We start from the raw sequence: 12,650 nt of genomic DNA, 5'->3' as shown, positions 1-12,650 counted from the left end.
ATAATTTGCAAGAATAATTTTAGAAAGGAAACAATTTGTTTAAGATTATGAATAACTTAGACAAAAAAATACAATAAGTAGTATACACACAACTATTTACAAGAATGTAGGATAAATGATAAATTTTCTTTTTCATCGTTTTCCTTTTACATTTATATCCTTATGTGTGTAGCAAGTAAGGTCAATTTTAAATTATTTGTTAGACTTAATAAAATTTTATCTAATATAACTTTAATTCAGTTAATTATTATAACAAAAAATAATTATTTAACATTTATTCAAAATAATATTAAAAGACATTTAGTATCATATTTTTCTTATTATTACCAATAACTTATTTTAAAAACTAGTCATTAGTTTGAATATAAATGAATTCAAATACTTTAAGTGATTGATTATGTTCTCAATTTGAGTCTTCAAGATGATATATATATATATATTTTTATTATAGTTTTTTAACAATCGTTTAATTTAAATATAAAACTAACTATTACGGGTAATTTATAATATATTATTTTAATACTTTTACCAAATAAAAAACATTTAAAAGTTTAACCAAACTAAATAAAATAAATTTCTTATAACAGAGTATCCAGAGCCAGCAAAGAGAAAGAAGCGTAGTGGTTTCGCTTTTTTCCTCCGGTGGGCAGGCTGTTCCAAAAACCCTGTCAAAGTGTTTGTTTCGTTCAATTCGCTGGAACCTACAGCTATGCTGTGATATCATCATCAATACCCGCTTTCGAATATCATCGATTCATTCCATTGGAGTTCAGGCACAGATTGAGTGACATCCGTAGTGTGAAGAATCAGATCAGAATAATTGATGGGTAATATATTCGTGAAGAAGCCTAAGGTAACAGATGTCGATAAAGCAATCCTCGCACTCAAGACCCAGAGACGCAAACTCGCCCAATATCAACAGAAGGTAACCCTCTTTTCCCGTCAATAATTTTTTGCCTTTGTGATTCTCAAATTTATCATTACAAGATAATAGGCCACATATGATCAGGAAGAGTTCTACCTTAAATATTAGTTAATTGAGAAAAAAATGGGCCCTTTAATACATAGCTCGAATGAATAAATTTTGGGCTTTCTGAGAAGATGGTTGTATTGTATGGACAAAACTTAGATTAACTTACTTAGGTGTTGCACGTGCTGTTTTTCAATCCGAATTAGAGAGTTGTTTTTCTATTAGAATTGAAGTTTCAACTTGGTAATTTGTGTAATATATATTTTTCAAACAGAATTAGAGTTTGTTATTTTTCAATCAGAATTGGGTTTTACCTTGATAATTCATGTAATAAATATTTGGATTAAAGGGTTATGTGAATTACCGAAATGAGATTCTAATTTTGTTTGGAATACAGCACAAAGAACGCTTAAAGGATTGTATCTTAGGATTAGAATTTAGAGATATAGCTAGTTAGAAATTACCACCCACTGTTCCACTTCATCGAGCTCTTAAGCTTGCTTTTGCCACTCAAGTTTCTTTACTAACGTGGTTTTGCCACCGTGTATTTTAATTGGACTTGGGACTTGTTTTCTTAATTGTTCAAGACTCATGCCAATTGTTCACTCTGTCACTGGAATTCATTATGTTGTCTTTCTCTTTTGTGGCACCCTTGGTTTTGGTGTTGGCGGTGACAGCAGGGATGTCAGATGCGATTGATTTTGCAACAATGACATTTGAGAGAGATTATGGGGCCGTGAGGCCTAGTTTCATGAGCGAGGGTTCACTTCAGCTCTTTGGGAATTGATTGTAGCTTCTTTCTTCTAATGTGTTTGCTGATGACAATCACAATGTGTTTGAGACTAATCCTCTTTCAAGGCATATTTGCGTTGCCTTGTTTTACTTTTTTTTTTTTTCCCTTGATGTAAGCTTTTGTCCATGGTGGTTAAGCATTGATGTGAGCTTCTGCAATGGATGGTTAAACATTAAAAGCCTTGTTTTGCTTATGTCTTGAGTGGTTAAGCCTTATGTTTAACTTTTGCTCTTGATGGTTAAGTGTTGATTTGCATCTGCTTCTTTACCATGGTTAAGTATTTATCCTTGGTTTGCTTTTGCCTCTTGGGTGGTTAAGCAGATTTGCTTTTGTTAAGTGGTTAAGCCTTACATTGTGGCTTTTGCTTAATGGTTAAGTGTTTGCCCACTGGCTTTGGATGGTTTAGGTGATTGTTACATTGCATCCTTCCATAGGGTTATTTTATAACCTCCTTACCATACCAAAGCCTTTGATTATGCTGCATTCAAATTAATCTGATAGCGGTGGTGGCGGGGCAATTCAAGAATAGATCAGTTAAGTGTCCAAACTAGACTGACACATTTTTTTAATCATCAACATGTTTTTTTATTTTTGAGTGTAAAGAACAGACTTCTAATTGAAATTGTATGGTGGTATGTGATTGGGTGTGTGTGCTTGCATGTTAACTGCATTTTATTTCATGCATATTTCTTTTGTTGTGAATTTGGAGAGGCATTGATTTCATTTTTCAACTGTTTCCCTTTGGGTTCATTGTCCAATTTTGTTTCTCCTTGGTAATTCAGTAAGTATTCTGACTTGGCTAGACACATTGCCTTACAAATAAGCTTCAATAAAAGGATAATAAGTATGATGATAGTAAGAATAGTTAGTTGAATTAGACTTTATCTGTTGAGAATGTTGATGATGCTTGTGCTTTTTATTTATTGTCTTGTTAATGGTGATAGAGCATTTAAGTTAGAATATAAGTATTCTTGAACCCTATAGGATATGTTTCCTTACTTGAGTTTATTTATTTATTGTTTTCCAGCTTGATGCTGTTATTGAAGCAGAAAAGCAAGCTGCACGAGATTTGATTCGTGAGAAGAAGAAGGACAGGGCCTTGTTAGCACTAAAGAAAAAAAAGGCACAAGAAGAATTGTTGAAGCAAGTTGATGCTTGGCTTCTAAATGTTGAACAACAAGTAATATTTTAAATTTTATTTTGTTATTCTCTGTCATATTTTTATTTTGCTTCTTTGTTTTGTTTCTTTTTTGTCCAATAGTAATAAGTTTATTGCTACCTGTTTGTATATTTTAATGGCTTTACAACTGTCTGTTTCTATGTGCCAAACCAGTTCTTTTCCCTTCTTGTGTCTTGTACTCGTGCTCAGAGATTATTGTGCATTAACAATGTTCTTTTTTAACTTGATTATACATAGAAAGCAAATACATATTACACTTATTCTTCTGGTTCAGTTAGCAGATATTGAACTGGCAAGCAAGCAGAAGGCTGTGTTTGAAAGTTTGAAGTCTGGTAATGATGCACTGAAAGCCATACAAAGTGAGATAAACATTGAAGATGTTCAGAAACTTATGGATGACACTGCTGAAGCTAAAGCTTATCAAGATGTGAGTTTGACTTTACTGTTCTTATTCTTTCTGCTTTTGAATACTGATTTCTAGGTCTAGATTTGTTATGCTAAGGTTGAGCTTTCTTTTAGGGTTTAGGGTTTGTATTAAGTGGTATTGTTATTAATATTTGGCTTCTACTTTTCATTTTTCAATTTCCATCTGATTTCTTTTTGTTTACATTTGATGCTCACTGATGATTGCCATAATTTGGTTGAACTTGAAGGAAATTAATGCGGTATTGGGGGAGAAGTTATCCGCAGAAGACGAGGAGGAGATTTTAGCAGAATTTGAGGACTTGGAAACCCAGGTATATTCCATTTTCTGTAATTTTGTATCAATTCTACCAACTCCAATATGAATATCATCTATTTAAATTGTTCCAATCAAACTGTTGGCTTAATCGAAGTAGAATGAATAGGACATTCGTTATTACCATGCTTCAATTTAACTCGTTTCCCATACTGCACCTCTTTTATGGAGGAATGGCATGGGAATAATATAGTACTAGCCAAGGTTAATAGAGCTTCTTCTTTTATAGGTTAAAATTGCTTTACTTTTGTTTCATGATGAATGAGTAGAAGATCATTTGTGGAATGTGATCTATTGATAAAAAGACGTGTGCTACAATTAGCTGCATAATATAACTTTCTGGTAGTTATGCTGCCAGCAAAAACTTAGAATTCATTTTGTGTGCGCCTCTTTGCAAAGTTTTGAGCTAGTGATTGACTACAGAGATTATGAATTCAAAATTAGGGATATGATATAAAAGAATACTCACTTAAGTAGCATCCAAGGAAACGTCAAATTCTTAATCAAAAGGCTTAAGTATGCAATAGAGGCATCATATCCCAGTAAGTTGTTATTTTATGGAAATTGACTGAGTTCATATTATCGTCTCAGCTTACAGTCCACGATCTTCCTGAAGTTCCCTCCTCAACACATGAAGAAATCGAAGAAAAGTTGGACCTTCCTGATGTCCCGACCAAAGCCCCAGTTACCAGTGATGCTGAAGTATCTACAAAAAGAAAAGGTATCTGTTCTTCCCCACTCTTGTGTCCACACAATCCCATCCCCCCCCCCCCCCCCCCAAAATAGAAAAAAAAAAGGAAAAGAAATTAGTTTGACCACAATGACTCTGATGATGCAAACAGTTATGGAGGAACCATTGGCAGCTTGAAGAACATTGCGACCCAAAACATGTCAATTGCTTTGCGAACCACAGCCTACAATCTGACCTTGTGTCTGCCTGTATCCTTACAAATTCTATTGCAAAATTCGTGCAGTTACTGCAGTTTGATTGGTTTTTCTATTTTGCAGTGACATTTAATTTGTACAGATTTGCATGTATAATATACATCAGTTTTAACGAGAATTATATACTGAGGAAATGCACCCCGCCCCCCTCTTCCACTTTTCAATCACTTTCACGCAATTTACGCCACAACATAGTTCAATGTTAGTCGATAATATTAACAAACGAAATATCTGGTTGATGAGGCTGTGCGTTTCTCGACTGCCTTCTTTTTCCTCGTGGAAAGATTCATCAGCCACAAGGTCACTGTGTTTAGGATTAACGGCTTGCACAACATACTAAGTTGACTTATTGAGCACCTAGTAAATCAAAATCCCAAAATTTTCAAAGAAAATGAAAACTGAATATATGGTTTGGTTTTGGTGGTTTTCAAACCCTCTAAATTAAGTGATGATATCAATTATCAAACATGAAAAAGTCAGCTTCGCCAAACTTAATTTTAGCATTATTTGATTTAACTTTATAGTTGCAAAACAGAAGCCTAGTCGGAGATATCTCAATCATGCCAAATTATCAAAGATTTATAGATTTAGATAAATATTTGAACCAATGGTTATTGATTGCAAAATTGTTTTAAAATCACTACAGTAATCGGTTTTGTATAACGGAGATGATTTGAGATTTTATGTACTAAATTGCCTTTGTTTTGTTTGATTTTTTTTTCTCTTCCTGATAGGAAAAAGGAAACAGTGAAAATAATAAATAAAAATATTTTCATTATTTTCTCCACAAATATTTAAAAATAGAAAACAAAATAAAAATTAACTGTCTTTTTTTAGCTAAAAGTAAAAATAAAATAAAAAATCTTAAACCAAATATTTCGTAACATTTCCATGAATGCCTTTTCGAATTTTAACCGTATTTGTTTACAAAACATTCTGTTGGGTGGGGATAAGAATGCAAGACCCCCATGAAAGTGGGAAATTTTAAGCATACAAGTTAAACGTCGTCGAGCATTTCTAGGGAACTTTTAAGCACACCAAATGTATTTATTTATAACATTCTTAGATATCCGGATTATAGAAAACATGATTGTAGAAAATATAATTACCACAAATGGGAAAAGAACCCCTGCATATTACATTAGCAAACATGAAGGAATCCTCCTTGAAAATATTGGAATCTTAACATTCACACACTGTCCATTAATAAAATAATAAAATACAAAGGGTGAGAGTATTTTTTTTGTGTATGTTGTATGCATCGAGGGTATCTCCAGTCAACAGTGAGGCTAATCCCTTCAATGTGTAAGCATTATGTCAAATTGAGATTTACCACTCCCAACATTTCTTTCATAAGCAGGCAACTGTGTTGGCTTTATTAGTGGAGAGAGTAATTCTTTATTGACCAGTATTTATACATTGTATGATTTGCCTTTCCAAATTTCCAGACGCAATTTATATTAAATCTTTCTAACATCACCCAAACTAACAATATCTTACACCATCACAAATCTAAATGAGTACCCTCTCCTTGAGAACTTGCAGACATATTAGATGAATGCACAATTACTTTGCCAAAATATCTTGAGAGTATGAGTCGGGCGATATTCTCAGCTGCCACGGCACTTGTCTCCATGGTGCTAGCTGCATTTTCAAATGCATTTACGTAGTATAGATGCCGCCTGTCCAATATAAATGGTGCAAATACTTCTGGGGCATGGTAATGAGGATATGCAGCCCAGTTTATCCGAATGGTCTCCTTCCTCACACTGCCAATGATACCAATCAACAAAAAATTACAAACTGGTTCAATTTTTTTTTTCTTCTCATTTTTTCGTGAGGGGAGGAGGGAGACGGAACAGCACTTAATAGAAAGCTCAACAAGTAAATGTCAACATTGGGTTCCAAACCTGATGCATCCAATTTGCACCTTAGGGCTAAATGATTAATCAGAAAACAAAATCCACATTGTTATTATTAGGTTTGATGTGTGAACCAATCAATGGTTTTCCCAAATTGTGGACTAGACCTCTTTCCAAACAGGGAAGGTTTTTTAAAGAAGATTTCGGTATACAAATCAGCAGTATAACTTTAGTGTCAAGGAACAGAAAAAAAATACCTAACAGCTGATATTATTACCTGAATATGCTATCCAGTAATGTGTCTGCCATTGGCTGCCGAGAAAATATTTTATAAGAGGATTCTTTTTCATTGTGCTTTTTGAGAACTGAAATGCTTGAAAATGGAATGTTAGGATCCTCTATTGTGCCCACAAGATCTGGAATTTTTGTCACAGCCTTGAGACCAAAATATGCCTATAGGGCACAGCAAAGCATCTCATTAGATATAAAACCAACCAACGTAACGTAGAAGATATACAAGCCTGACAAAGATAAAATCTTGCTACATAATTTTAGCAATTTTAGGTCTTAAAATACTCACAGGGTTTAGAAGGCCCCTGACAAAAGTTGTATGTGTGTGCTGTAATTTTCTCTCAGGAATTGAAATTGGGGGAAAAAATTGAATATCCAACTCATCCAATGGTGTAGCAACCACAGCAACTTCACATTTGTAACTTTTTCCTTTTGTTGAGTTGAGTTCATAATAATCTCCGAGGTCAGCAACAGACCTTATTTCTTCATGCAGGTGTAGTGCAACAACTGACTGATTAATAAGTCCAGCAGCCATTTGCCAGTTGCCTCCTTCGATGGACCATAATCCTGCACCTGATCCTGCCAGAGAAACCGCACCAGCCAGCCCACTCATGTAGACACTCTGGCCATAATTAACACGTGTGATGACCTGCATATAAAAACAGAACAGAAGTCCATCTTCTGATGAGTTATTTTAAATCTCAGACATTGATCCATTCTATAGGCGTGTGAACTTCTGCTCTATACTCGTAGTAACAATACTTGCACATAAAACCATCAATGTTAGCTTGGAAATGACAAGGCAATACACACTAATAAAAAACCTTGAAAAACCTGCCAACTTTTACTTTTGAAGTGTTGGCCCAAATTGTTCAACCATTAAATAGTTGTTTAAAGTTCAACCCACACAACCCCCACCAAAAAAAAAAAAATTGTTGTGACAAAATTCACAAATGTACATCATTGCGGTAAACAATAAGCAATTCTGTAGTTCTGTAATGGTGAGACAATCCCTTCAAACCAAAGCACGACAACAATAGCTGCTACCAAATGATAACCAAACGAGTGTCATCAATGCACTCGGCATAATCGCCAAAGCATCAATAGTGTATTTGTGGTCTACATTCAAAAATTGAAAGAATAGTAAGAATTCTTACAGTGACAAGTTCATTGATCAAAGAGGTAGACAACCCAGCATCCACCAGTTCATCTTGCAAAGTCCTGGTAGTAAGATTATACAGACCAGCCCATTGCAGCATCTCATCCACAGTCTCAAAAACAGGTCGCGAATCATGTCCCTCATAGTACTTCAAGAATTTCTCCACAGTATTCTAAATTAAAACTTCATCAGAATAGATCACTACACAGTTATACGAATAACACTACTCTCTCTCACCCAAACCCACACACACCACCTCACATCATTTTCATTAACTTACAATTGACACTAAACATTTTAAATTGTTACTTAATTACAGGTGAATTTGTTATTAGATGTCCACGTAAAAGGTACAATCCCGTACAAGTTTAATTTATTTATTTTATTGCTCAGGATATCCTCTAGCAGAAAGTTAAAAATTAATCCTTAATGTATATATACCTTTTTAAGGGGCTAACCTCTTGTAAGATATTTTTCCCATAAATATGATATGAAAAACTCTTATAAGGTAACATGCTCTCAAAATAGTTATTTGTAACAACAAAGTGTAAAAAGCTTTTACATTTTTTATGAATATATTATTTAATTGAGTCACGTAGTAGTAATACCTCAACGAAGTTTTGCATCTTAAGAAGCGAGAATCCATAGCGCACGAACATGAGGGCGGAATTAACGAGCGAAACGAGAGTATTGGTAATCGGAAGTTTAAGGAGCTTATCGATGAGGGGAACATTGCAACTGAGCTTAATCGTTTTGAAAACGAAGTCGTTCCCGTTCCAAATGCCTAGAGAGAGGGAATCCGAACCAGGCTCTTTCACCTTGAGGTTCAGAATCTTCGTGTAATCCACTGCGTGCAGGTTCTTCGGATGGAGAATGGACGCTCCGGCCTCGAAGGTCTCGCCCGCCACCGTCACGGTGGCTATGCGGCCCCCTACGACGCCGTTGCGCTCGAACACTCGGATTTTGGTGGCGCGACTGGAGTCCGGCGAGTATTTGCGGAGGAAATGGGCGACCGAAGAGCCGCCGATGCCGGCGCCGACGATGCATACGGTGGAGGAGGGCGGCGGTGGATCATCGGAGTACGGTTGGGCTTGAGAGAGTGCGAGGAAGGTCAACAGGAAAGGGAGTATCGCGGACATTGTTTCTGTGATCTTCTCTGATCCTCGTCATTTTTTTGAATGAATGATTTTCTATACATCAAATAAAAAATAAAAATAAAACTGATACACATTTTATGAATTTTTTTATAACATTTTTTTGTTCAACGACGAAGATAGTAAAAATAAAAAGTTAATTAACAATTTATATATTGACTAATTATGTGAGCTAAATGATATACGAGTGACAGAATATGAAAAATGTTGTACAATTATACTCGCAATCTCCAAAACTCTGATACCGTATTTTTTAATTTTTTTCAGGAATTATTCTTTCTATCTATTTTATTAAAATATTAAATATTATTTTCTAAAAATACTTATTTATAATACAATTTTTAAAATTTATTTTGATTAATTTTTTTAAAATAATAAGGATATCTAGCTCAATTAATTGAGTCAAATATGTAGGTATTGTAAACTCCTTAATAGTTCTAGTATGTTTGAAATTAGTTTATTGAATTAGTGTGATAAAAATAAGTTAAAATTTATTTTAAATTCCTAAAAAAATTGTTCACTTTTAGAATTTAAAAAAAAAATACCTTGTCATTTTGTAGTTTTTTCCTTTCTGAAAATATATCATATGTAGTCCTTGATTGTATAAATGAAATATAAATAGAAATTTTTTGAGAAGGATAATGACTACATCTAACACATTTTCATAACAAGAGAAATGAGAAATTTTGATTTTAATATTAAAAGTAAACTTGTCCTAAACATAATTAACTCATAAAATTATAAAATAATTGAAAATACAATATATTTATTTATGTTTAGCACTGGTATAAGTAAAGAAAATAAAACAATTAAAAAATTAAAAATAGAAGAAAAAAATAGAAAATACTTATTTAAAAATGTTTACCATTGTCAATTGATCACTTTGATAACTCACTCTCACATAAAAAGTAAAGAAAATAAAATAATTAAAATTATTTTAAAATATATTTGTATTAAAAAATAAAGTAACTTATTTAATATATAATGAAAGATATTTAAGCAATTTCACCTTATATGTACCTATTGTTTATCTCAAGTGGAATTAAGGACATGCAAATACACTCCTTCACTTAAAAAATAATTATAAATATATATTTAAGATTTGAGAATTTCTACAATATCTTCAATTATTAAGGAGTTTTGGTATTATAGCTGATGTGTATCTATATGTCATTATTTAAAATCTACGTCAATTTCTCAATTTTTATAACCAAATTTCAGTTTTTCATTTTTTTCGGTATCTCTCTCATCTTCACTTCTTGGTTTTTCTTTATGTAGTATTTATGGTTTATGCTTAATGTTGCTATGAACGATTTTGCATGTATAAATCACTTTTTAATTTGTAATTGTTTGGATTTTATTTATTTCATCATATCCACACTTGTTTTTAAGGATTTTTGTGATTTTGAGAATGGGGCATTACAGTTAATAAACTTACGATCTTCATGTAAGCAGCCAATTTTTTTTTCCCATTGTCTATATCCTTTTCTTTGATATGTTTTTGTCGACTGATCTTGTAAGTTTTTCTATTTTCTTTTACTTAATTGCAATTTGTTTCTGATTTTTGATGCATCATTTTTAATTGAATTTTTTGCAATTGATTATAATTTGTCCCTGGCTTCCTGTGAGAGTCTTAATGTTGCTCATTTTGATCATGTCCTTTGCAAAGGCTTTAAATAATGCATCTGTATTAGTAGAATATTTCTTCACCAATTTGTCTATGGAACTGCCATTGAACAGCTCCTGGTTAAAATGGAGAAGACCCTTTTTATTCGGTAAATTTTTGAAGTATAGATTATTGAAATGGGTGGGAATTTGAAGGTAAAGGGGTTCGAGTAAATCGTCATTTTCACTTCTTAGGCACTTGCTCTATAAGGACTTGGCAAATGAGGCATCAATGTTTCAATGTTGGAATCATTGTAGATGTGTCCTCGAAATGTTAAATTTCTACCCTCGCTTCCAAATCCCCTTAATTAGACGATGAAGGATTTTGTTCTAAATCATTTCTTTCCTAAAAGTTGAATCAATTAATAAAAGTTTATAAAAATTTCTCTCATCTCCTCCCTTTATTTGTCTCCAATCAAATACTTTGGAAGAGATGAATTTAAAAATATGTGAATTATCCCGTGAAAGAATGAAACACTCTAGATAGAGAGAAAATATTTACACTAGAATAAAAAGCTTGAACTCCCGGAACTAAATCCAGTGTGTGAGAGAGATAACAGAAAAAAAGGGGGAAAACTAGGAAGTGAGGAAGTGAAGCGAGAAAGATACGGAAAAAAAAATTAAAAATGTGAACTTCAGTTATAAAAACTTAAAACTGACTTGAATTTTAAATAATGACACATAAATACACATTAGCTACACATCACTTACAATATTATTACAATATTAAAACCCTTCTTTTATAAAGAGTTTAGTAGTAATGCCCTTAAAATTTTGATATTTTGCCTTCATATATTTGAATACATTGCTTTTAATTTCTCACTCTTTTGTTAAATTTTATCTTTCATTAACACATTTCTTGCCTTTTGTTTTATTTATAACTTTTCAAATATTTCATACTTCATTTAACTAGATATTTCATTATTATTATTTATCACAATAAACTATCTCCGCTAAATCTCTATCCTAAATGGCAAATGTACCTTAAGGGAAGCGGGTAGGAAAAAACAAAATTTATATTATATTAATATAGTAAACTTCATGTCTCTTTGTAATAGGTGCACAATATATTATTAGAAAGAAGTTATTGTATAAATAAGTGAAAAAAATTAAAGATGAATGCGATTATTAAAATAATATTTTTTTTTATTAATAGTTATAAATAAATACACGTTAAATTATCTATTTTCAATCTGGTAGTCAGCTTTATAAGCAAGTATACGCATATGTAAGCTTTTTTACAATCCTAACTGGAGAATTTAAAATTATTTTTCATGAAAATATATTTTTGTAACACACTATCCGTGCATCCAACGCGCACATGCACATTATTCCCAGCAACACCTTTAGCAAACTAAAAAAATAAAGACAGCCTAAGTTTAGAAACTAGTCAACAATAATGCACGTCTTTATTATCAACAGATAGGTTCAAATTATAAACTATGTTTAGAATTAAATATGTTTTTAGTGTATTAAATATAAGATAATTTTATTCTAATTCTTTAAATTTAAAATTAGTCTTTTGTAGTCCTTATAATTTAAAAAAAAATTAATTCTTTTATTTAAATTTTATTTAAAAATCAATCAAATATTGTTACATAAAATATATTTATTAATGTTTTTATTAATAAAAATATCATATTAAGCATTCCAGTTGATGATATATAACTGTATTAATGTATCACTTTTATATATATTATTGATGACTTGAGAAATAAAAATAAGATTCTCAAAATTTATAAAAATTAAAAATATATTTAAGCCTTATTCTTATATCATTTTTAAGGGATGAAAGAAAACGTTAATATACAAAGGGAGGTACAATGCTATTTATTGGAATACCTAATTAAAGACCACCAGAAGAAAATTATAGCATTCTGACAAACCCAAAG

General features: G+C 32.2%; 2 protein-coding genes across 2 annotated transcripts; one reads left to right on the top strand and one right to left on the bottom strand.

Annotated features, from left to right (window-relative positions):
* The first annotated feature begins 583 nt into the window (after positions 1–583).
* On the top strand, positions 584–4,748 carry VPS20.1 (SNF7 family protein). The gene is made up of 6 exons (XM_020379370.2): positions 584–925; positions 2,791–2,943; positions 3,218–3,370; positions 3,597–3,680; positions 4,274–4,403; positions 4,525–4,748. The coding sequence occupies exons 1-6, from the start codon at positions 824–826 to the stop codon at positions 4,548–4,550; spliced, it is 648 nt and encodes a 215-aa protein (XP_020234959.1). The 5' UTR covers positions 584–823; the 3' UTR covers positions 4,551–4,748.
* A 984-nt stretch (positions 4,749–5,732) lies between these two features.
* Positions 5,733–9,123, bottom strand: FCLY (farnesylcysteine lyase). Its single transcript, XM_020379362.3, has 5 exons — positions 8,548–9,123; positions 7,938–8,111; positions 7,070–7,429; positions 6,767–6,942; positions 5,733–6,396 (listed from the first exon to the last, which is right to left on the bottom strand). Exons 1-5 carry the CDS (start codon positions 9,076–9,078, stop codon positions 6,132–6,134), a joined length of 1,506 nt encoding a protein of 501 aa, XP_020234951.1. The 5' UTR covers positions 9,079–9,123; the 3' UTR covers positions 5,733–6,131.
* Positions 9,124–12,650: the final 3,527 nt, after the last annotated feature.

The sequence above is a fragment of the Cajanus cajan genome, chromosome 6 (genome assembly GCF_000230855.2).
Source record: "Cajanus cajan strain Asha chromosome 6, NIPB_CcT2T_4, whole genome shotgun sequence".
Taxonomy (NCBI): Eukaryota; Viridiplantae; Streptophyta; class Magnoliopsida; order Fabales; family Fabaceae; genus Cajanus; species Cajanus cajan.
This window is presented reverse-complemented; position numbering and strand designations above follow the sequence as displayed.

Bases quoted from the DNA above. Each gene is read 5' to 3' on its own strand.
- VPS20.1 (XM_020379370.2), top strand. From the start codon at position 824: ATGGGTAATATATTCGTGAAGAAGCCTAAGGTAACAGATGTCGATAAA. The intron at 926-2,790 runs GTAACCCTCTTT...ATTGTTTTCCAG, and splicing joins TCGCCCAATATCAACAGAAG to CTTGATGCTGTTATTGAAGC. The intron at 4,404-4,524 runs GTATCTGTTCTT...TGATGCAAACAG, and splicing joins AGTATCTACAAAAAGAAAAG to TTATGGAGGAACCATTGGCA.
- FCLY (XM_020379362.3), bottom strand. From the start codon at position 9,078: ATGTCCGCGATACTCCCTTTCCTGTTGACCTTCCTCGCACTCTCTCAA. The intron at 7,430-7,937 runs GTAAGAATTCTT...TTTTATATGCAG, and splicing joins TGATCAATGAACTTGTCACT to GTCATCACACGTGTTAATTA. The intron at 6,943-7,069 runs GTGAGTATTTTA...TGTGCCCTATAG, and splicing joins TCAGGGGCCTTCTAAACCCT to GCATATTTTGGTCTCAAGGC.